This window comes from Paramisgurnus dabryanus, chromosome 3 (assembly GCF_030506205.2).
Source record: "Paramisgurnus dabryanus chromosome 3, PD_genome_1.1, whole genome shotgun sequence".
Taxonomy (NCBI): Eukaryota; Metazoa; Chordata; class Actinopteri; order Cypriniformes; family Cobitidae; genus Paramisgurnus; species Paramisgurnus dabryanus.
In genome coordinates, this window is record NC_133339.1 from 43967019 (window position 1) to 43982797 (window position 15779).

Consider the following 15779-nt stretch of genomic DNA (forward strand, 5'->3'; position numbering starts at 1 on the left):
TAAGTCATTTAAGGGTTTTACTATCTTGGAGTAATCACAGATGAACCGTCGATAGTATCCTGAGAATCCCAGGAATGATCTCAACTCTTTTAAGTTCTTTGGTTTTGGCCAGGTTTTTAGAGCACTGATCTTTTCAGGATCTGTCTGGACTCCTGTCTCTGATATTATGTGGCCTAGGTACCGGACTGAAGTTTGGAAAAATGTGCATTTTTCAACCCATTTCAACCCATATTCTCTCAATCTTGTCAACACTTTTAGGAGACGCTCCTCATGCTCCTCAAGAGTTCGGGAAAACACAATCAAATCATCAAGAAACACCAAGACCTCGGAAAGATGTAGATTCTCCATACACTTTTTCATTAATCATTGGAATGTACTTGGTGCATTGGTTATTCCTTGAGGCATGCGATTAAATTCCCAAAATCCTAAGGGACAAGAGAAAGCAGTTTTGTACTTGTCAGACTCCTCCATTTCTATCTGGTAATAGCCAGACTTCAAGTCCAGGACAGAGAACCACCGGGAACCTGTTAAGGCTGAAAAAGACTCTTCGAGATTCGGCAAAGCATAGGAATCTTTCACAGTTTGTAAATTCAGTTTCCTGTAATCCACACATAGTCTTACATCACCATTCTTCTTACGTACGACTACGATTGGGGACGCGAAAGGAGACTCAGATTCTCGGATAACTCCTGACTCTTTTAAGCCTTGCAAGTGCCGTCTGACTGCAGCCAGATCATGAGGGTGAATAGGACGTGCCCGTTGCTTAAAGGGGGTTTCATCAGAAAGCTTGATGTGATGCTTGACTTTAGATGTTCGACCAAAATCAAGGTCATGTTGTGCAAAAACATCTGACATCTCACTGAGCTTCTTACTGATTTTATCCCTCCACTCTTGGGACAATGGGGAGTCCCCAAAGTTAAAGGTAATCCCTGCATTAGAACGATTCTGACAAGTGGGTACGGATCCCACCCCACATTCTTGAGGGATGATAGTTTCAATGGCGTGCACTTCGGCCACCACGGCATTTGGCTGCAGTACTACATCCCGATTCAACTCATTCTGTAGCTGGATGGTCAACTTTTGGGATGGAAACGATGGTAATTGAATTACACCACTGGGGAGAAAGACACCCCCAGGAAGAGAGAAAGTTGTTGGGGGCTCCAGAAGAACACATTCTTTAGCAGGTAAGCAATCCACATTTGTTCTTCCACAGAGAGCAACTGTCTGCTGTGCTGGAATGACTACGGGTTCCTTGCTTTGTAGTCTCACAAGTCCAAGACATCCATTGGCATACTGTTTATGCCGTAACTCCAGAGTTTTAAGCACAGCACTGTATCCATATCGTGGAGAATGGTGTTCAAGAAGATTCAAGTCAGAACATTCAGCATACAAAGAATCAAGAGTGTTTGTACCGATCAGGACTTGAGACTGTTTTTCAGGGTTGAAATCAGGAACAACTAGAGCAAGTGTGGAAATTTCAACCTCAGATCCGACCATGTCCTCTGGGAACGTGATTGGAATTTCTACATATCCTTTATATGGAACTGGTTGACCATTTGCACCACTGACTTCCAGCAGAAGATTCAAAGACTTAATTGGATGATTACTCAAGCAAGCTTGGTAAAAGGACCAAGGAACTGTGGTCACTTGCGACCCTGTGTCAAGTAAGCAATGACATTTGGTACCTGAAATCTTGACTTGTGCGGTACACTTGGATCCAACAAGACGTTGAATATGGGATTTGTGGTGTGTGTCTGAGAATTTTCTTAAGGGACCTCCTTTTAGTTCACCAGCTCCAGTTTGTCCCACAACTGGAACTGTTAAGCGTTTAAAGAAGAATTTTCACCAACATGACCGTTCTCTCTGTCCCACTCTTGTTGCTTCAACCTTAGTTTGTTTCTTTTCTCTTCAACTAGCTTGGGGTTTGGAGAATTTTCACAAGTCACAGAAATGTGGCCATCTTCACCACATCTGAAACAGTAGCCAGGACGTGGTCTGAATTTCGCGACAGGATGACCAGCTAACTTGAGCGGTTGTTTAGCAGCAATTTCTGAAGTGGTAGGAGAGAGTGATGTCTTATGCTTGGGTTTGACAGTCTTTCTAGGCTTTGGGAGAGTCAGTGAAGTTAACTGTTCCCTTAGCTCAGCAATCTGCTTTTTCAATTCAGCAGTCTCAGACAACAACTTTGACTCATGAGGGGAATTGCTTGACATGACAGTATCTTGACTGTAAGCATGAGCATATCTAGGTGATGGCTGCGGTTTTGGCTTGGAAACACCGATATGGCTTCTCATGCGCAGCAATTTCTGTGCCCTTTTGTCTTCTCTGGTTCTAAGAGAACGTAATAAGTCTTGGAACTCAATAGGGTCATCTCTACTAGTTTCGAGGCGAAGTTCAGAAATAAGAATATCATCCCAGCAGCCTCTGCAAAACTGCCGTAGAAGATGGTGGTTGGCTTCAGATGATTTAATCCCACCTCCCCTGACTGCCTTGCTAAGAGCAACTTGAAGTCTTTGGAGGTAACTGGATGCTTTCTCTCCTTCATTCTGGAAAGTGTTCATGAATTTTGAGAACAATTCATCACCATCGTCGATTGCACCATAAGCTGAATCAAGCATGTTGAGGTAAGCTCTTGGAGATGCACGAGACCCCAAAGACTTAACAATATCAGTGGCAGGGGGCAAAAGACTCTCCATAATTCTCCTCACTCTTTGTAAGTCAGACACAGAGGGATCATCAAAAAGTAATTCAACATTACAACGCCAAGTGTCATAATCAGACTCATTATTGGGTTGGGGGATTCTCCCTGAGAAAGGGCGGAGCTTAACTACAGCAGTGGATGGGATTGCTGCAGCAACTTCACTCTTAACTATATGCTCCACAATAACTTTCTGCACCTCAGCAGGGTTGAGTTGAACATGACTCATAGCACCTGACAGCCGTTTTTCAGAACTTGGTAAGTCATTTTGATCAAGTGTTGGCACATTCAGTATGGAACTAGGTCTCTGGACATTGATATTGGGAACATTCTCTTCTCGGACAGAATTGAGCTCATCAAGCGCGGGCTCATCCTCCTCATCCGCCTCATCTGCAACTAAGGAGCTTGAGATCTGAGAGAGTTCTTCCCGTAACAAAGCGCTGAAGGATTTTCCACTTTGCTTAGCAATGGTTTTCAAGGTGAATAAGTAAGAGGATGTAGCATCAGAACTCTCCTCAAAAGAGTAGACACTACTCAGGGCGCTTATCTGGTATGTTAAACTTGGGTTTTCTTTGACTGTGTGGCTAAGGGGTAGCAAGGGGTTTATTGATTCGATAGCTGATCCAAGTTTGTATTCTACAATGGTGTGATCATGATATTTGGACTCAGGATCATTAATGGGAAGCACTCTTGTGACGGAACCATGACGTTTTAAAAGGTCAAGGACTTCTTCACTTTCAAGGGTATTAATTGGTCTACTGATTAGAAGAGCATTTGAAACTTTGATGTTTTCCTTCTGTACTATTTCCATGTTCTTGATGTTGATTTACTTGCCACACAATTAAACTGATTTGAATGTCTCTTTTGTTGACTACTTTTTTCCTTTTTGAACTGTAAAGTATCAATAAAACTATCAATTACATCTCCTGGCTGGCTCGCCACTTTTTATGTAGCACATGTGTCAAATAATATTGCACTTGTTACTAATATTATCATAGGCCAATAGGTTCGACTATGGAGATGTAATGAGACAACACTGGTTAAATAAAAGTAAGTATTTGTATTTAAATGAATGATTAGAGAAATTGGCAATTGTTGAAAGAGAAATAAAATAAAATGCTTAGTCAACAATGTCACACTGTTGTTCAGATGCAAAACACAGTATTTAAAGACTTTCAGTTCAATTGAAGTAAATTGAATAAAGAGTTATTCTGTTGTGGGTGCACCCTCTAGGCTATATGAATTTCCTAGGACACTCCATCAAGTAACATTCACATTCAAGTAACATTCACAAGTTCACAGTAGTAACTTGAACAGTTCACTCAAAATAAAACAAGAAAAATAACAATAAACAAACACTTAATTGAATCAGTTACAAAAAGATTGTTTCTGGAAAGTTCAGTTCTGAAAAGTGTGTGTTCAAACAGTTCAGATGGAAAAATCCGTTCAAAAGATTCGAATCAAGGATTCGGTTCAAAAGATTCGGATCAAAAGATTCAGTTCAAAGATTTGCTTCGGTGAATCGAAAGTTCGTTGAATCGCGGAAAAACGATTCTGCAACTCCAAAACAAAACAAAATCCTTGCAATTACTCAAAGCTCACTTCTGTTGAAAAAAACTAGCAGGAACTTAGAACTTTCCTACCAAATCCACAGGTGTTGGTTTGAACTCAACTCTCGCAATCAATGCTCAGTTCACTGGAGGCTCGCCATCATTAATCGTCACGCTGAATCGAACACAGTTCCAGCGTGGCACAAAAAACCTGACCAAAAATCCAAAGAAAATATTCCATAAAACCTTTATGGTCTGATCCTCTCTGACGGTTTTATCTTTAACTCAAAGTTACACTGCTGCTCGTTTCATCAGTCACACAGAGAGAACTAAAATGGCGTTCCCCATCCAGCAACTAGCGTGGTGGGGCGGGACTTCAACAGAACACTCACATAATTGGATGGTTACTGACATGTCAATCATCACACTGACATGCATTTATCTCGGATTTTATAATTTTTCCTTTCACTTTTCTACTCATCTGGTTAGTTTATTATTTTAACAAACTCATAAACTATTTTCTCTTAATAATTAATTAATTAAATTATACAGGGTTACATGGACAAGTCTATTTGTGTCAAGGTAGAATGCTTTTTGACTTCCTCTGAAAGCACAAAAGATATTATATTAAAAAAATCTGTCGTTATAAACACCTATCAGGGGGGTCTGAATTTTCTTGACTTTTCTTCCTTAAATAATACATTTAAGATAAATTGGTTGAGGCAGGTTTTGAATGGTCCAGATTCCTTTTGGAATGCTATTCCCAATTATGTTTTTTTTAAAAGTCTGTGGTTTCCCTTTTTTGTTGGTATGTAATTATAATATTTCTAAACTACCTATGGCACTTGGCACTTAATTTATAAACACAACTTTAGTCCCCACCATTCTTACATGGAACAACCATAATCTGTTATAAAAATAAATCTTTGTTTTTCCTGATTGGTTTAAAATAATATTGTTTGTAAAGTTAGTAATGGCTATTTATTTTCTTATTCTGAGTTCCTAACAATATACTGCATTCCTGTCACCCCTCGTGGCAGAGTCCAATAGTTATGGATGCCATTCCCAGTGGAGTTATTGCACTCTTAAAAAACTGTTGATTCTGTACCCTCCCTTATTCCCTGACTAATCCCTGTGAAACAGCAATAGGGTTTTAAAATTTGTTTTGCACTCAACCTTCTTTCAGGAAGAGAAAAATTCGACATCTTTATTAGAGTGAGTTAAAGCAACACCGTGTCGTTTTTTTACCTTTAAATAATGTCTCTAAAATTATTTCAGTGATAAAACAACTTTTAACTGGACAAATTGTACTGTTTCTGCAACCTGAGCAACGTCCTAGCTGCTACAAGCACACTCTTAAAGTGGTGGTGGAGGGTAGGAAACACAGCCCCGCCCCTCCCCCTGCCTGCAGAAGAGTGTCTGATACCAGGCACTGTTGCACTTTTCAACCACATGGGGGAGCTGTAAGTCATTTTTACATGGAAACTACATAGTGATGCTTTAACTACTGTTCAGTATTTTTATGATATTCCTTGGAAGAGAGTTTGGTCGTTACCTAATATATATTTGATCACAAACAAGGTTAAAGAGGTATCCTTTAAATTGCTACATCAAGTTTTCACTGTGAATATGTGACCCGTCACGGAAACCAGGGTCACAAGTCGGCAGCACAAGTTTCGAGAAAATGAGAATTTTTTTTTTCAAAACTTGTGATTTTCGTTTTATTGCAGAATCTGTTAGTTGAGATCACGAAGAAGCCTCTCCATGTTTGAGATAGCAGTTTATGTATATTTAAAAGCGTACATTTTGCGGTTGAAATAGGCTTGTTTTTCCGGAGATTCTAGCGTGCAGCGGGGGGCGTCATTGTCTGTGTGTATATTTACATACTGGATAAGCTTGTGTTTTCGCCTCCGCCCCCAAAGGGAACAGCGTGACTACTGAATAAGGATAGTTCGCCCAAAACTGAAAATAATGTCATAAATGACTTACCCTTATGTCGTTCTAAACTCGGAAGACCTCCGTTCATCTTCGGAACACAGTTTAAGATGTTTTAACTTTAGATTTAGTCCGAGAGCTTTTTGCTCCTCCATTGAAAATCTATGTACGGTTTTCATGTCCAGAAAGGTAATAAAAACATCATCAAAGTAGTCCATGTGACATCAGTGGGTCAGTAAGATTGTGTTGAAGCATCGAAAATACAAAAATAGCAAGAATTACGACTTTATTCAGCATTGTCTTCTCTTCCGGCTTGAGCATGAAGTCACGTGACTGTAGTGATGCGGCTGCCCTGTTCCTCAGACATGTTTGCTTAGTTTTATTTATTTTTTTCAAACTTATAACGTGCGTCTCCCCAGAGTGTAATCTGATATCCTTACATGTTACGATGTAAATAGTGCTCAGATTGTATATTATATTGTATTACCAGAAGTTCATGCGAAATCTGATGTAAACAATAAGCTATATATCTATATTTCACGGATTATGCGCATTTGTTGACAAAAATCATTGGATGATTCACACATCTGAAACAGACTGGATTCAACTTGTGATCCCCACAAAGGTAAAAGTCCTGTTTGTTTTTGCATTTTGTCATTCGAACTTCTGTAATAAAATACTACATATGATGCTGGAACATCTGAATCTTAAAATGGCTTTACAGAGGTTATGGCTTAGCTAAATGAGATGTAAATGAGCCCTATTGTCTCTCCAGCCAGGGAAAAGGGAAAGTGTTAACTTTTTTTTTCACAAATTTCTCAGCATTCTCTTTCTTGAATGTGTTACATTCAAATGGCCACAACTTCTCCAAATCTTATCAGATTTCCATGTGTTACACATCGTTAGAAAGCTTAGAAACTGCACTTTCAGAAACTACGAATAACTCAAAATGCCCCAGATCCCACTTGTGTCCCTACTTTCCGTGACTGGTCACAAATAGTGGAGTTGATAAACGTGAGTGAAGTGTGTGTTCTCTGCTACCAGCCACAGATCCCGAGCCAAGGGCTCGTATCGACGTGGGACTGTCTTTACTGACTGTTGGAAAGTGAAAGTGTCTGGGAGCCTTTCGTAATTCTGCACGTAAGCAGAACGTTACGATTGGATGATATCCACCCTTGTCTCCTTCACCTATTGGTGCTTTGAACAGCCAAAGTCCAGTGTGTCATCAGCCTGTTGTAAGTAAAGATTACCAAATACTCACCTGTAAATACTTTTTGCCTGCCCAAGCTAAAGCCCAGTGTGCCACCAGCTTGTTGAAGTAAAGCTTACCTGAAATACTCACCTGTAAATCCTTTTGCCTGCCCAGGCTAAAGCCCATTTTGGCACCAGCCTGTCGAAGTAAAGCTTACCTGAATACTTACCTGTGAATCCTTTTGTCTGCCCAAGCTAACATACTTACCCGTTGCCCACGTGAAAGGCCCCAAAGACATACTTACATGCTGCCCAAGTTAAAGGCCCCGTAGACCTACATATTTGTTGCCCACAATAAAGGCCCCGTATACATACTTACCTGTTGCCCCAGTTTAAAGGCCCCGTGCATTTTCCTGCCCCCCACAGTTGAAGGCTCTGTATATCTGCCTGCTGATAAAGTTAAAGGCCTCGTAAATATACTTACCTCCTGTCGAAGTTCAAAGCCCATGTACTTACCTGCATATCAGTTGGCCCCATATTGGAGTGGTGGTAGCGATCCGCATCCCCCCTTGGACCCCTGTTGTGTCACAAACACGGAAGGATCAGTGGACGAACCGTAAGCCTTGGGCAAAACTTCAGTGAGTGTGTTTTCTGTGGATGAACTTACCTTTGCATATTCAACGGTCACTTCCCTCTTGTAAGTCCAGGGCCAGAGGTCGTAAGGAAGACACCTTCTGTCACCTGGTGAAGTGAGGACGAAGGGAAATCAGGACCACTTACCTGTATACACAAGGCCTAGCCAAGGGCGTCCCCTCTCCTGCCCCCTCGAGTCCTGGAGGACGAGTTCAGGCATCTGTGCCCAATTCCCCAACCTCTCAACTGACTACGGCAGCCTTTTTAGAACCTTTTCTTTTTAAATAAACCTGGTTAAATTTTATATCCCCTTGTCTGCCTTGTCATTGGGGTGATTTGGGACCTCCTCGGGGTGGAACTTGAGGGAGGAGTGAGACTCACGTTAGGGGTGGTCGGCTCCGACCTGTAACAGTTGTTTAGAAGAAAGAAAGTGCTGATTAAAATTCGTGAAAATCTTTGTCATCAGAGGATTCTTGAAATATATTCATGAGTTATTCTTTTTCTTGTATCTCCAATTCCTCAGCCGTTGGATAACACATTTTTATGTTGGAAACATTTGATGTACGGACGTCTTCTCCAGTAACTTCAAGGGCTATTTGATATTTCAACGGACCCAGCTGCTTGATAATACGGTAAGGACCTTTCCATTTTTGGGCTAGTTTTGCGCTAAATTTACGCTGTGCAGTACACTGAGGAAAGTTACGCAACCATACTCTATCCTTGCTTTTTAATGTTACATCTCTCCCATTTTTGTTGTAGTTCCTCAGTTGTCTCATTTTGACTTTCTTGCTGTTTTCTTTGGCTTGAGTTTGCAGATGATGAAGATGATGCACTACATCATATCAGCGTCTGGGGTTAGATTTGGCCCCGAGAGTATTTTGTCAATTGGATTTTGGAGTTTCCTACCCAGTTGGAGTTCTGCTGGGGTAAATCATGTGGTCTCTTGAACGGCTGAATTGAGGGCGAATCTAAATTCTGGTAAGAACTGGTCCCACCGCTGATGGTTGTCGTCCACATAGGCTGCCATCATGCTCTTGAGATTTCGATTAACTCTTTCTGTCATGTTGGTTTGGGGGTGATAGGCTGTAGTTAATTTTGGAATAACACTCCAGTTCTCACATAACTTTGAAAACAGATGAAACAAACTGAGCGCCTCTGTCTGAAAGAACAAAGTCAGGTTCACCTCACCGTGTCAGGATGTCTTTTCTGAAGATGAAGGCAACATTCTTCACTGTGGCACTCCAAATGGGGAACAACTCAACCCATCGAGAATAATAATCAACAAAGACCAGCAAGTATTCATTTTGATTTGTGCTACGTGGCAACAGACCCATAAGGTCGACTCCTAGCATTTGGTTTGGGCGGCTTGTTGTGATTTGCTCTAGTTTTCCAGCAGGCTTCCGGTTATCACTTTTCACAGTTTGACATTTAACACAGGTTCTCACATATTGTTTAACCGCTGACCACATGCCTGGCCAAAAAGCTACTTCCTGCAGTCGCTTATAGGTCTTGTAGATTCCTCCATGGCCACAGAACGGAGTGGAGTGATAATACTGGAAAAGGGTGGATCGGAGACTGCTGGGGACGTAGATTCTGTAATGCAGTTGGTTATTTGTCAGGTATGTTTTGTGATACAATTTGTCCTCAATTATTTCTTGCTGGTCACTCAGACCAGGACCATTATCTGAAACTGCTTGCAATAACTTTGTTACTTCGGGGTCTTTGTGTTGTTCTTCCCACAGGACAACATCTGTTATAGGCTATGCTTGGTCTTTTCTGCTGGTGTACAAGCTACATCCTGGGGTTACCAAAGACCTGGATAGGGCATCCGGAGCTACATTTAATTTCCCTTTTCGGTACTCAATAACAAAATCTAATTTCTGCAATCGCAGAACCCAATGAATAAGGCGGCTGGTGGTTTTAGTTGAGTTTAGGACCCATTGCAGCGCAGAATGGTCTGTAAAAACTGTAAAAAGCTTGTGCCCAAATGACTGCAAGATATTCCTTCTCCGTTGCAGTATAATTGAGCGCGGCCCCAGTTAAGGTTTAGGGTTGCATAGGCTATAATCTCCTCTCTGCCTACATCTCTCCGTTGTGCTAATATGGCACCCAGGCCACTGTCACTGGCATCAGTGTATACCATGAATGGCCGCTGAAGATCAGGATGGCCCAGAATAGGCGGTGAGGTGAGACAAGACTTTAGCTGGTCAAAAGCTTGCTGACACTGAATTGACCATTGAAAACTATGTCCCTTCTTTTTCAGTGCGTTGAGGGGTTCAGTAATCCTGGAAAAATTTGGAACGAACCGGTGATACCACCCTGCTAACCCAAGGAACCGCTGAACTTCCTTCAAGGTCTTGGGCACAAGGTAGGCATGAATGGCTTCCGTCTTATATGGGTCTGCTAAAATGCCCTTGACACTTAAAACATGTTCCAGGAAGGTGAGTTCTTGAAGACAGAATTTACTCTTCTTCAAGTTTAAGATGAGACCCACAGTTTTTAGTCTGTGGAGGACAGTCTGGAGGTCGTGGAAGTGCTGGGTTATTGAAGGCGAGTACACAATGATGTCATCGATGTACACAAAGCATATTTCTCTCCTTAGTTCTCCCAGAACTGTCTCCATGAGCTTCTAAAAAGTTGCCGGAGCATTTTTGAGCCCAAACGGCATAACATTAAATTGATAGAGACCTGTAGGAGTGATGAAGGCTGTCTTGGTTTTGCTGTTGGGGTCCAAGGTCACCTGCCAATATCCACTGTTTAAATTTTGTAGAGAAGATGGCTGCTCCAGAGAGTGATTCCAGAATTTCTGTTATATTGGGAAGGTGATAAGCATCACTTTCTGTTACAGAATTAACTTTTCTATAGTCCACACAGAATTTAAATTTGCCGTCTTTCTTTTTTACTAAGACCACCGGTGATGCCCATCCAGAGTGGGATGGGTCAACTATTCCTTGCCTCAATAGGGACTTGGCTGGTGGCATAGATGCTGTGTTGGAGAACCTCAGTGCGTCCAGTATGGAGAGTACACCCTTGAGGGTTTTCATTTAGGATTTGGATTAACTGTTGCTTTTCCTCAAAGAGTAAATGAGCAGCATCCACAGCATTGTTGATCAATGTCTTTTTATCAATACCGTCTGGATGTTGAATTTGCAATGGTGATGAGGGAGGGGGCACAGAAGTTAATAAGGAAAGGTTTTGGGTGACTTCCTTAAATTTACATCTCTCTTTTTGGGGACTTACATTTGGCACACTTGGATTTCCTGGTTGAAAGGGGTACTCTTTTGAAGGATCCAGCTTGAAGGAGTATTTTTGATCAATGACATTTAATTGCAGCCCACTGAAGAAAATAAAGTCCAACCCCAAGACTACAGCATAGGCTAGAGCTTGGGGTGAAAGTACAACAGTAGGTAAGGTAAGGTAAACGCTTTTTCATGTAAAGTAATTGTGGTATTCAGCCATCCTAATGAAATCTCTGCTTTTCCATTTGCTAATTAAAGAGGACCACGACCATGGTTGCAGCTGGTCCGAGAATGTAAGCTGCCTCATGAGATTCTCATTGATGAGTGTGTAGCTTGCACCAGTGTCCACAAGGGCCTTACCTGACCAGGTGTAAGTAAACTTGTTCCCTGAAAAAGCGGAAAAAGATTCTGCGCTGCTAAGCGCTATGGGAAAACATATTTATTTGTTGACCCGCTGAATATAGTGTGTAAACACGTCAATGGAATTAACCCGGAGGTATATAGCCTCGGTTGATGATGACATCAAAGCGCAACCGATGCGAGGCTATAAAATAGATGAGCACCAGCTGTGTCAACAGATCTTTTGTTTGAAGACCAGTCCTGGGACATCTACTGTACAGCAAGACAGTGCAGCATCTTGTTCCACTTTTTCAGGGAACAAGGTTACACTCAAGTAACCCCTTCACTTTCTTCCAATATATTAATATACAGCCTATTATGGTAATGCTATGCAAATAATATGTAAAAAGGAGCTTTCAATAAATATTTTTAACGTGCATGAATAAATCCAACATCCCCATTACAGGGTTACACATTCATATGGGAAACAGCTTATTGGTTTAACCATAAACCATAACCACTGCGAAGCAGTTGTCTCTTTGTTTGTGTAGTTAAAAAGACAAAGCTGGCAATTCTGTTTATACTTTTATTATTTTAATAATTTCTTTGTTTTTATTAATTTATAGATTTCCAAGGGTTATCTGACTTAACTATTTGTGGCTTGTGTTTTATTCCCCTGCGCATTAATCAAACTAAACATCAAAAAATATCTGCACTTAATTTAGTCTGACACGATTGTCTCTTTTGTGATTTAATATTATGGTCGGTGTTCACGGTGGACTAAATCTCAAAATTCAATAGGACAGCTGAACTGTAGCCAGGGCTTCCCAGGTGGCATCCCATTTGTTTTTGTTTGTTTGTTTTAAGGTTTACAGTAGCTCAAAGAAAAGGACAAAAAAGGTTTTAGGGAAATGTTTTTTGCATTACAGGAAATTTTGTTTATTTTACAAATATTAACTGCATACAGAACTTTTGCTTTCATTGTAAAATGCAGATGTAATGGCAGAAAACTGCTGTAAAATTATACTAGCATGTAAACAACTTTCCTGTTTTGTGTGTATTTCAAAAACCAAAATAATTTGGTTCACATGAACACAAACAGCTGCACAATGAAACAAAGTTTGTCATAAATTGTTTTATAATTATTTGTCAACAATTAAAAAGAGACATACACAAAAAGTGCACATACACAAAGACTGTGTCCTAAACTAATACAAAACATCATCTGGGTAAGTTATTACATTACATTAATGATGAACACCTGCTGTTAACAAACAGAATCACTGAAAAAAAGATAATCAAGAAGAGAAAAAATTGAGAGCAATAAAACCACAAGTACAACTGAACGTCTCGGTTACATATGTAACCCTCGTTCCCTGAAGGAAGGGAACGGAGACGTCACGTCGTGACCGACGAATTGGGAACCGCTTCGCGGGTGACCTATCTGCTTCGAGAAACCTTTAAAACGCCAATGAACTTGGCATGCAGATAATTGCATCTGCCGGCGCCGCCCCGCCGCACAGGTATTTAATGAGCGGCAGGTGCAGTTATCAAATCAGCTATTTTTTGCTGAGAAAGCTGGCCAGAAGGAAAAATGTCCGGCCGATATCAGCAGTGGAACAGCAAACTGTGGCGACGGGACGTGACGTCTCCGTTCCCTTCCTTCAGGGAACGAGGGTTACATATGTAACCGAGACGTTCCCTTTCAGTCGGTCACTACGACGTCACGTCGTGACCGACGAATTGGGAATCCCTACCAAAGCGCCACTGAAGCTGACCCTTCCAGTGCCTGCGTAAACCCTCCGACTCTCCTCTTTAAGGGAACGGAAAAGGGGTTGAAGCAGAGGCCGGTCACTACTTGTTCCTTAACCCACGATAGTGACTAGGCGAACTGGGAAGCGAACTCGTCAGGCGGGACTAAGATCGCTGCGGAAAGAAAACCCTCTAGGGGTCTACCACTAAGGTGATGGACAAAAAGACACGAGGTCTATAAAAAAATACACTCTCTTAGCAACACTAGAGAGGCGTGGGACGAACTCCGCTAAGGGAAACATGGTAAATCAGAAACTTTCCACGGAAATACTTCACAAAGAAACCACTAGGGGGCGCAATGTGGGCGCTAGCCTCACCCAGATAGTCAAGGATACATCTAGTGAGAGGCTGGCAGCCGATGCTCCGCAACATCGGCCACCAAGCGGTGGAGAAGACAAAAAACATTTTTTGTAACGTTTTTGCCCTGATGGCCTTCCATAATGGTGCGGTTTTTGCGCAGCACCAAAAAGAAAGGCACCAAGCCGACACAGGAGCCGTTCCTCGATGTTCTCACTGATCTGACGAGAGAACTCGAGAGGATACCGGCTCAACACGAACACTGTAAAATCTAGTGAACGTATTAGGTGTCGCCCAGCCAGCAGCTCTACAAATATCTGAAAGTGAGGAACCCCGAGCCAAAGCCCAAGATGAAGCCACGCTTCTGGTTGAATGGGCTCTCAAACTAAAAGGGCAAGAAATGCCCTGTTTCTCATACGCCAGGGCGATTGTGTCTACAATCCAATGAGACATCCTCTGTTTAGTGACAGCTTTCCCTTTCTGCTGACCACCATAGCAGACAAAGAGCTGTTCTGAGGTCCGAAAGCTTTGAGTACGATCCACATACACACGTAGTGCACGAACAGGACATAACAAAGCCATGGCTGGGTCTGCCTGCGAAGGCAGCGCTTGTAAATTCACCACCTGATCTCTAAAGGGAGTGGTGGGAATTTTAGGCACGTAGCCCGGCCGGGGTCTCAGTGTAACGCTGGATTCAGCCGGCCCGAACTGAAGGCACGAATCGTTGACCGAAAATGCATGAAGATCCCCTACCCTTTTGATAGAAGCCAGTGCGAGGAGCGTCAAAGTCTTCATAGTGAGAAACTTGACGCTCACCGTCAGCAGAGGCTCGAAAGGGCAGTGCTGAAGGGCTTTCAGCACCATGGACAAGTCCCACGGGGGAATAGAGGGAGGGCGCGAAGGATTCAGCCTCCGCGCACCTCTTAAAAACCTAATGACCAGATCGTGCTGACCTACAGATCTACCGTCTATGGGTGCGTGATGCGCGGATATTGCCGCGATATCTACTTTAATAGTAGATGGTGACAGCCTCTTCTCCAAGCGGTGCTGGAGATATGAAAGCACAATACTGATCGAGCATTCTCGGGGGTCCTCTCGTTGAGAGGTACACCACACAACAAACAGGTTCCATTTCAGCATATACGCCTGTCTCGTAGACGGCGCTCGCGCTGCAGCTATGGTGTTAGATACCGCCTGGGGTAAATCACCTAGAACCTCCGCGCCCCGTCCAGAGACCACACATGGAGGTTCCACAGATCGGGACGGGGGTGCCATAATGTGCCCCCTTCTTGAGACAGAAGGTCCCTCTTCAGGGGAATCCTCCAGGGAGGGGCTGTCGCGAGGAGAGTGAGCTCTGGAAACCAACTCCTGGTGGCCCAATATGGAGCAACTAAAATAATTTTCTCCTCGTCCTCCCTGACTTTGCACAATGTTTGCGCAATGAGGCTCACTGGGGGAAATGCGTATTTGCGAAGACCTCTCGGCCAGCTGTGTGCCAATGCATCCACGCCGAGTGTTCCCTCGTTCAGTGAATAGAATAGGCGACAGTGGGTTGTTTCTGGAGATGCAAACAGATCTATCTGCGCTCTGCCGAAACGTCTCCAAATCAGCTGGACCGACTGAGGGTGGAGTCGCCACTCGCCGGGGCGCGCTGCTCGAGAAAGCGCGTCTGCCGCTGCGTTGAGCGACCCCGGGATGTGAATGGCACGAAGAGACCTCAGATTCTTCTGACTCCAAAAGAGGAGATGGCGGGCGAGATGCGACATGTGACGAGAGCGCACTCCGCCTTGGCGATTGATATACGCAACGGTCGCAATGTTGTCTGTGCGAACTAACACATCTTTGCCTCTCAACTCGCTGCTGAAGCGGACGAGCGCAAGATATACAGCCCACAGTTCTCGGCAATTTATGTGCCAGTGCAGCTGGGGTGATGTCCACACTCCTGAAGCTGCAAGCTCGCCGTACGTGGCTCCCCACCCCGTGTTGGAGGCATCTGTGCATACTATTGCATGTCTGGAGACCTGTCTCAGTGGCACCCCCGCCCTGAGAAAAGTTGGGTCTGACCACGGGGAGAAAGTGAGACGG

The 15779-nt window shown here is 43.0% G+C and overlaps 1 protein-coding gene across 1 annotated transcript; it reads right to left on the reverse strand.

Annotated features, from left to right (window-relative positions):
• Nucleotides 1–308: 308 nt before the first annotated feature.
• LOC141281942 (uncharacterized) lies at nucleotides 309–1635 on the reverse strand. The gene has a single exon (XM_073814078.1). It carries the CDS (start codon nucleotides 1495–1497, stop codon nucleotides 364–366), a length of 1134 nt encoding a protein of 377 aa, XP_073670179.1. The 5' UTR covers nucleotides 1498–1635; the 3' UTR covers nucleotides 309–363.
• Nucleotides 1636–15779: the final 14144 nt, after the last annotated feature.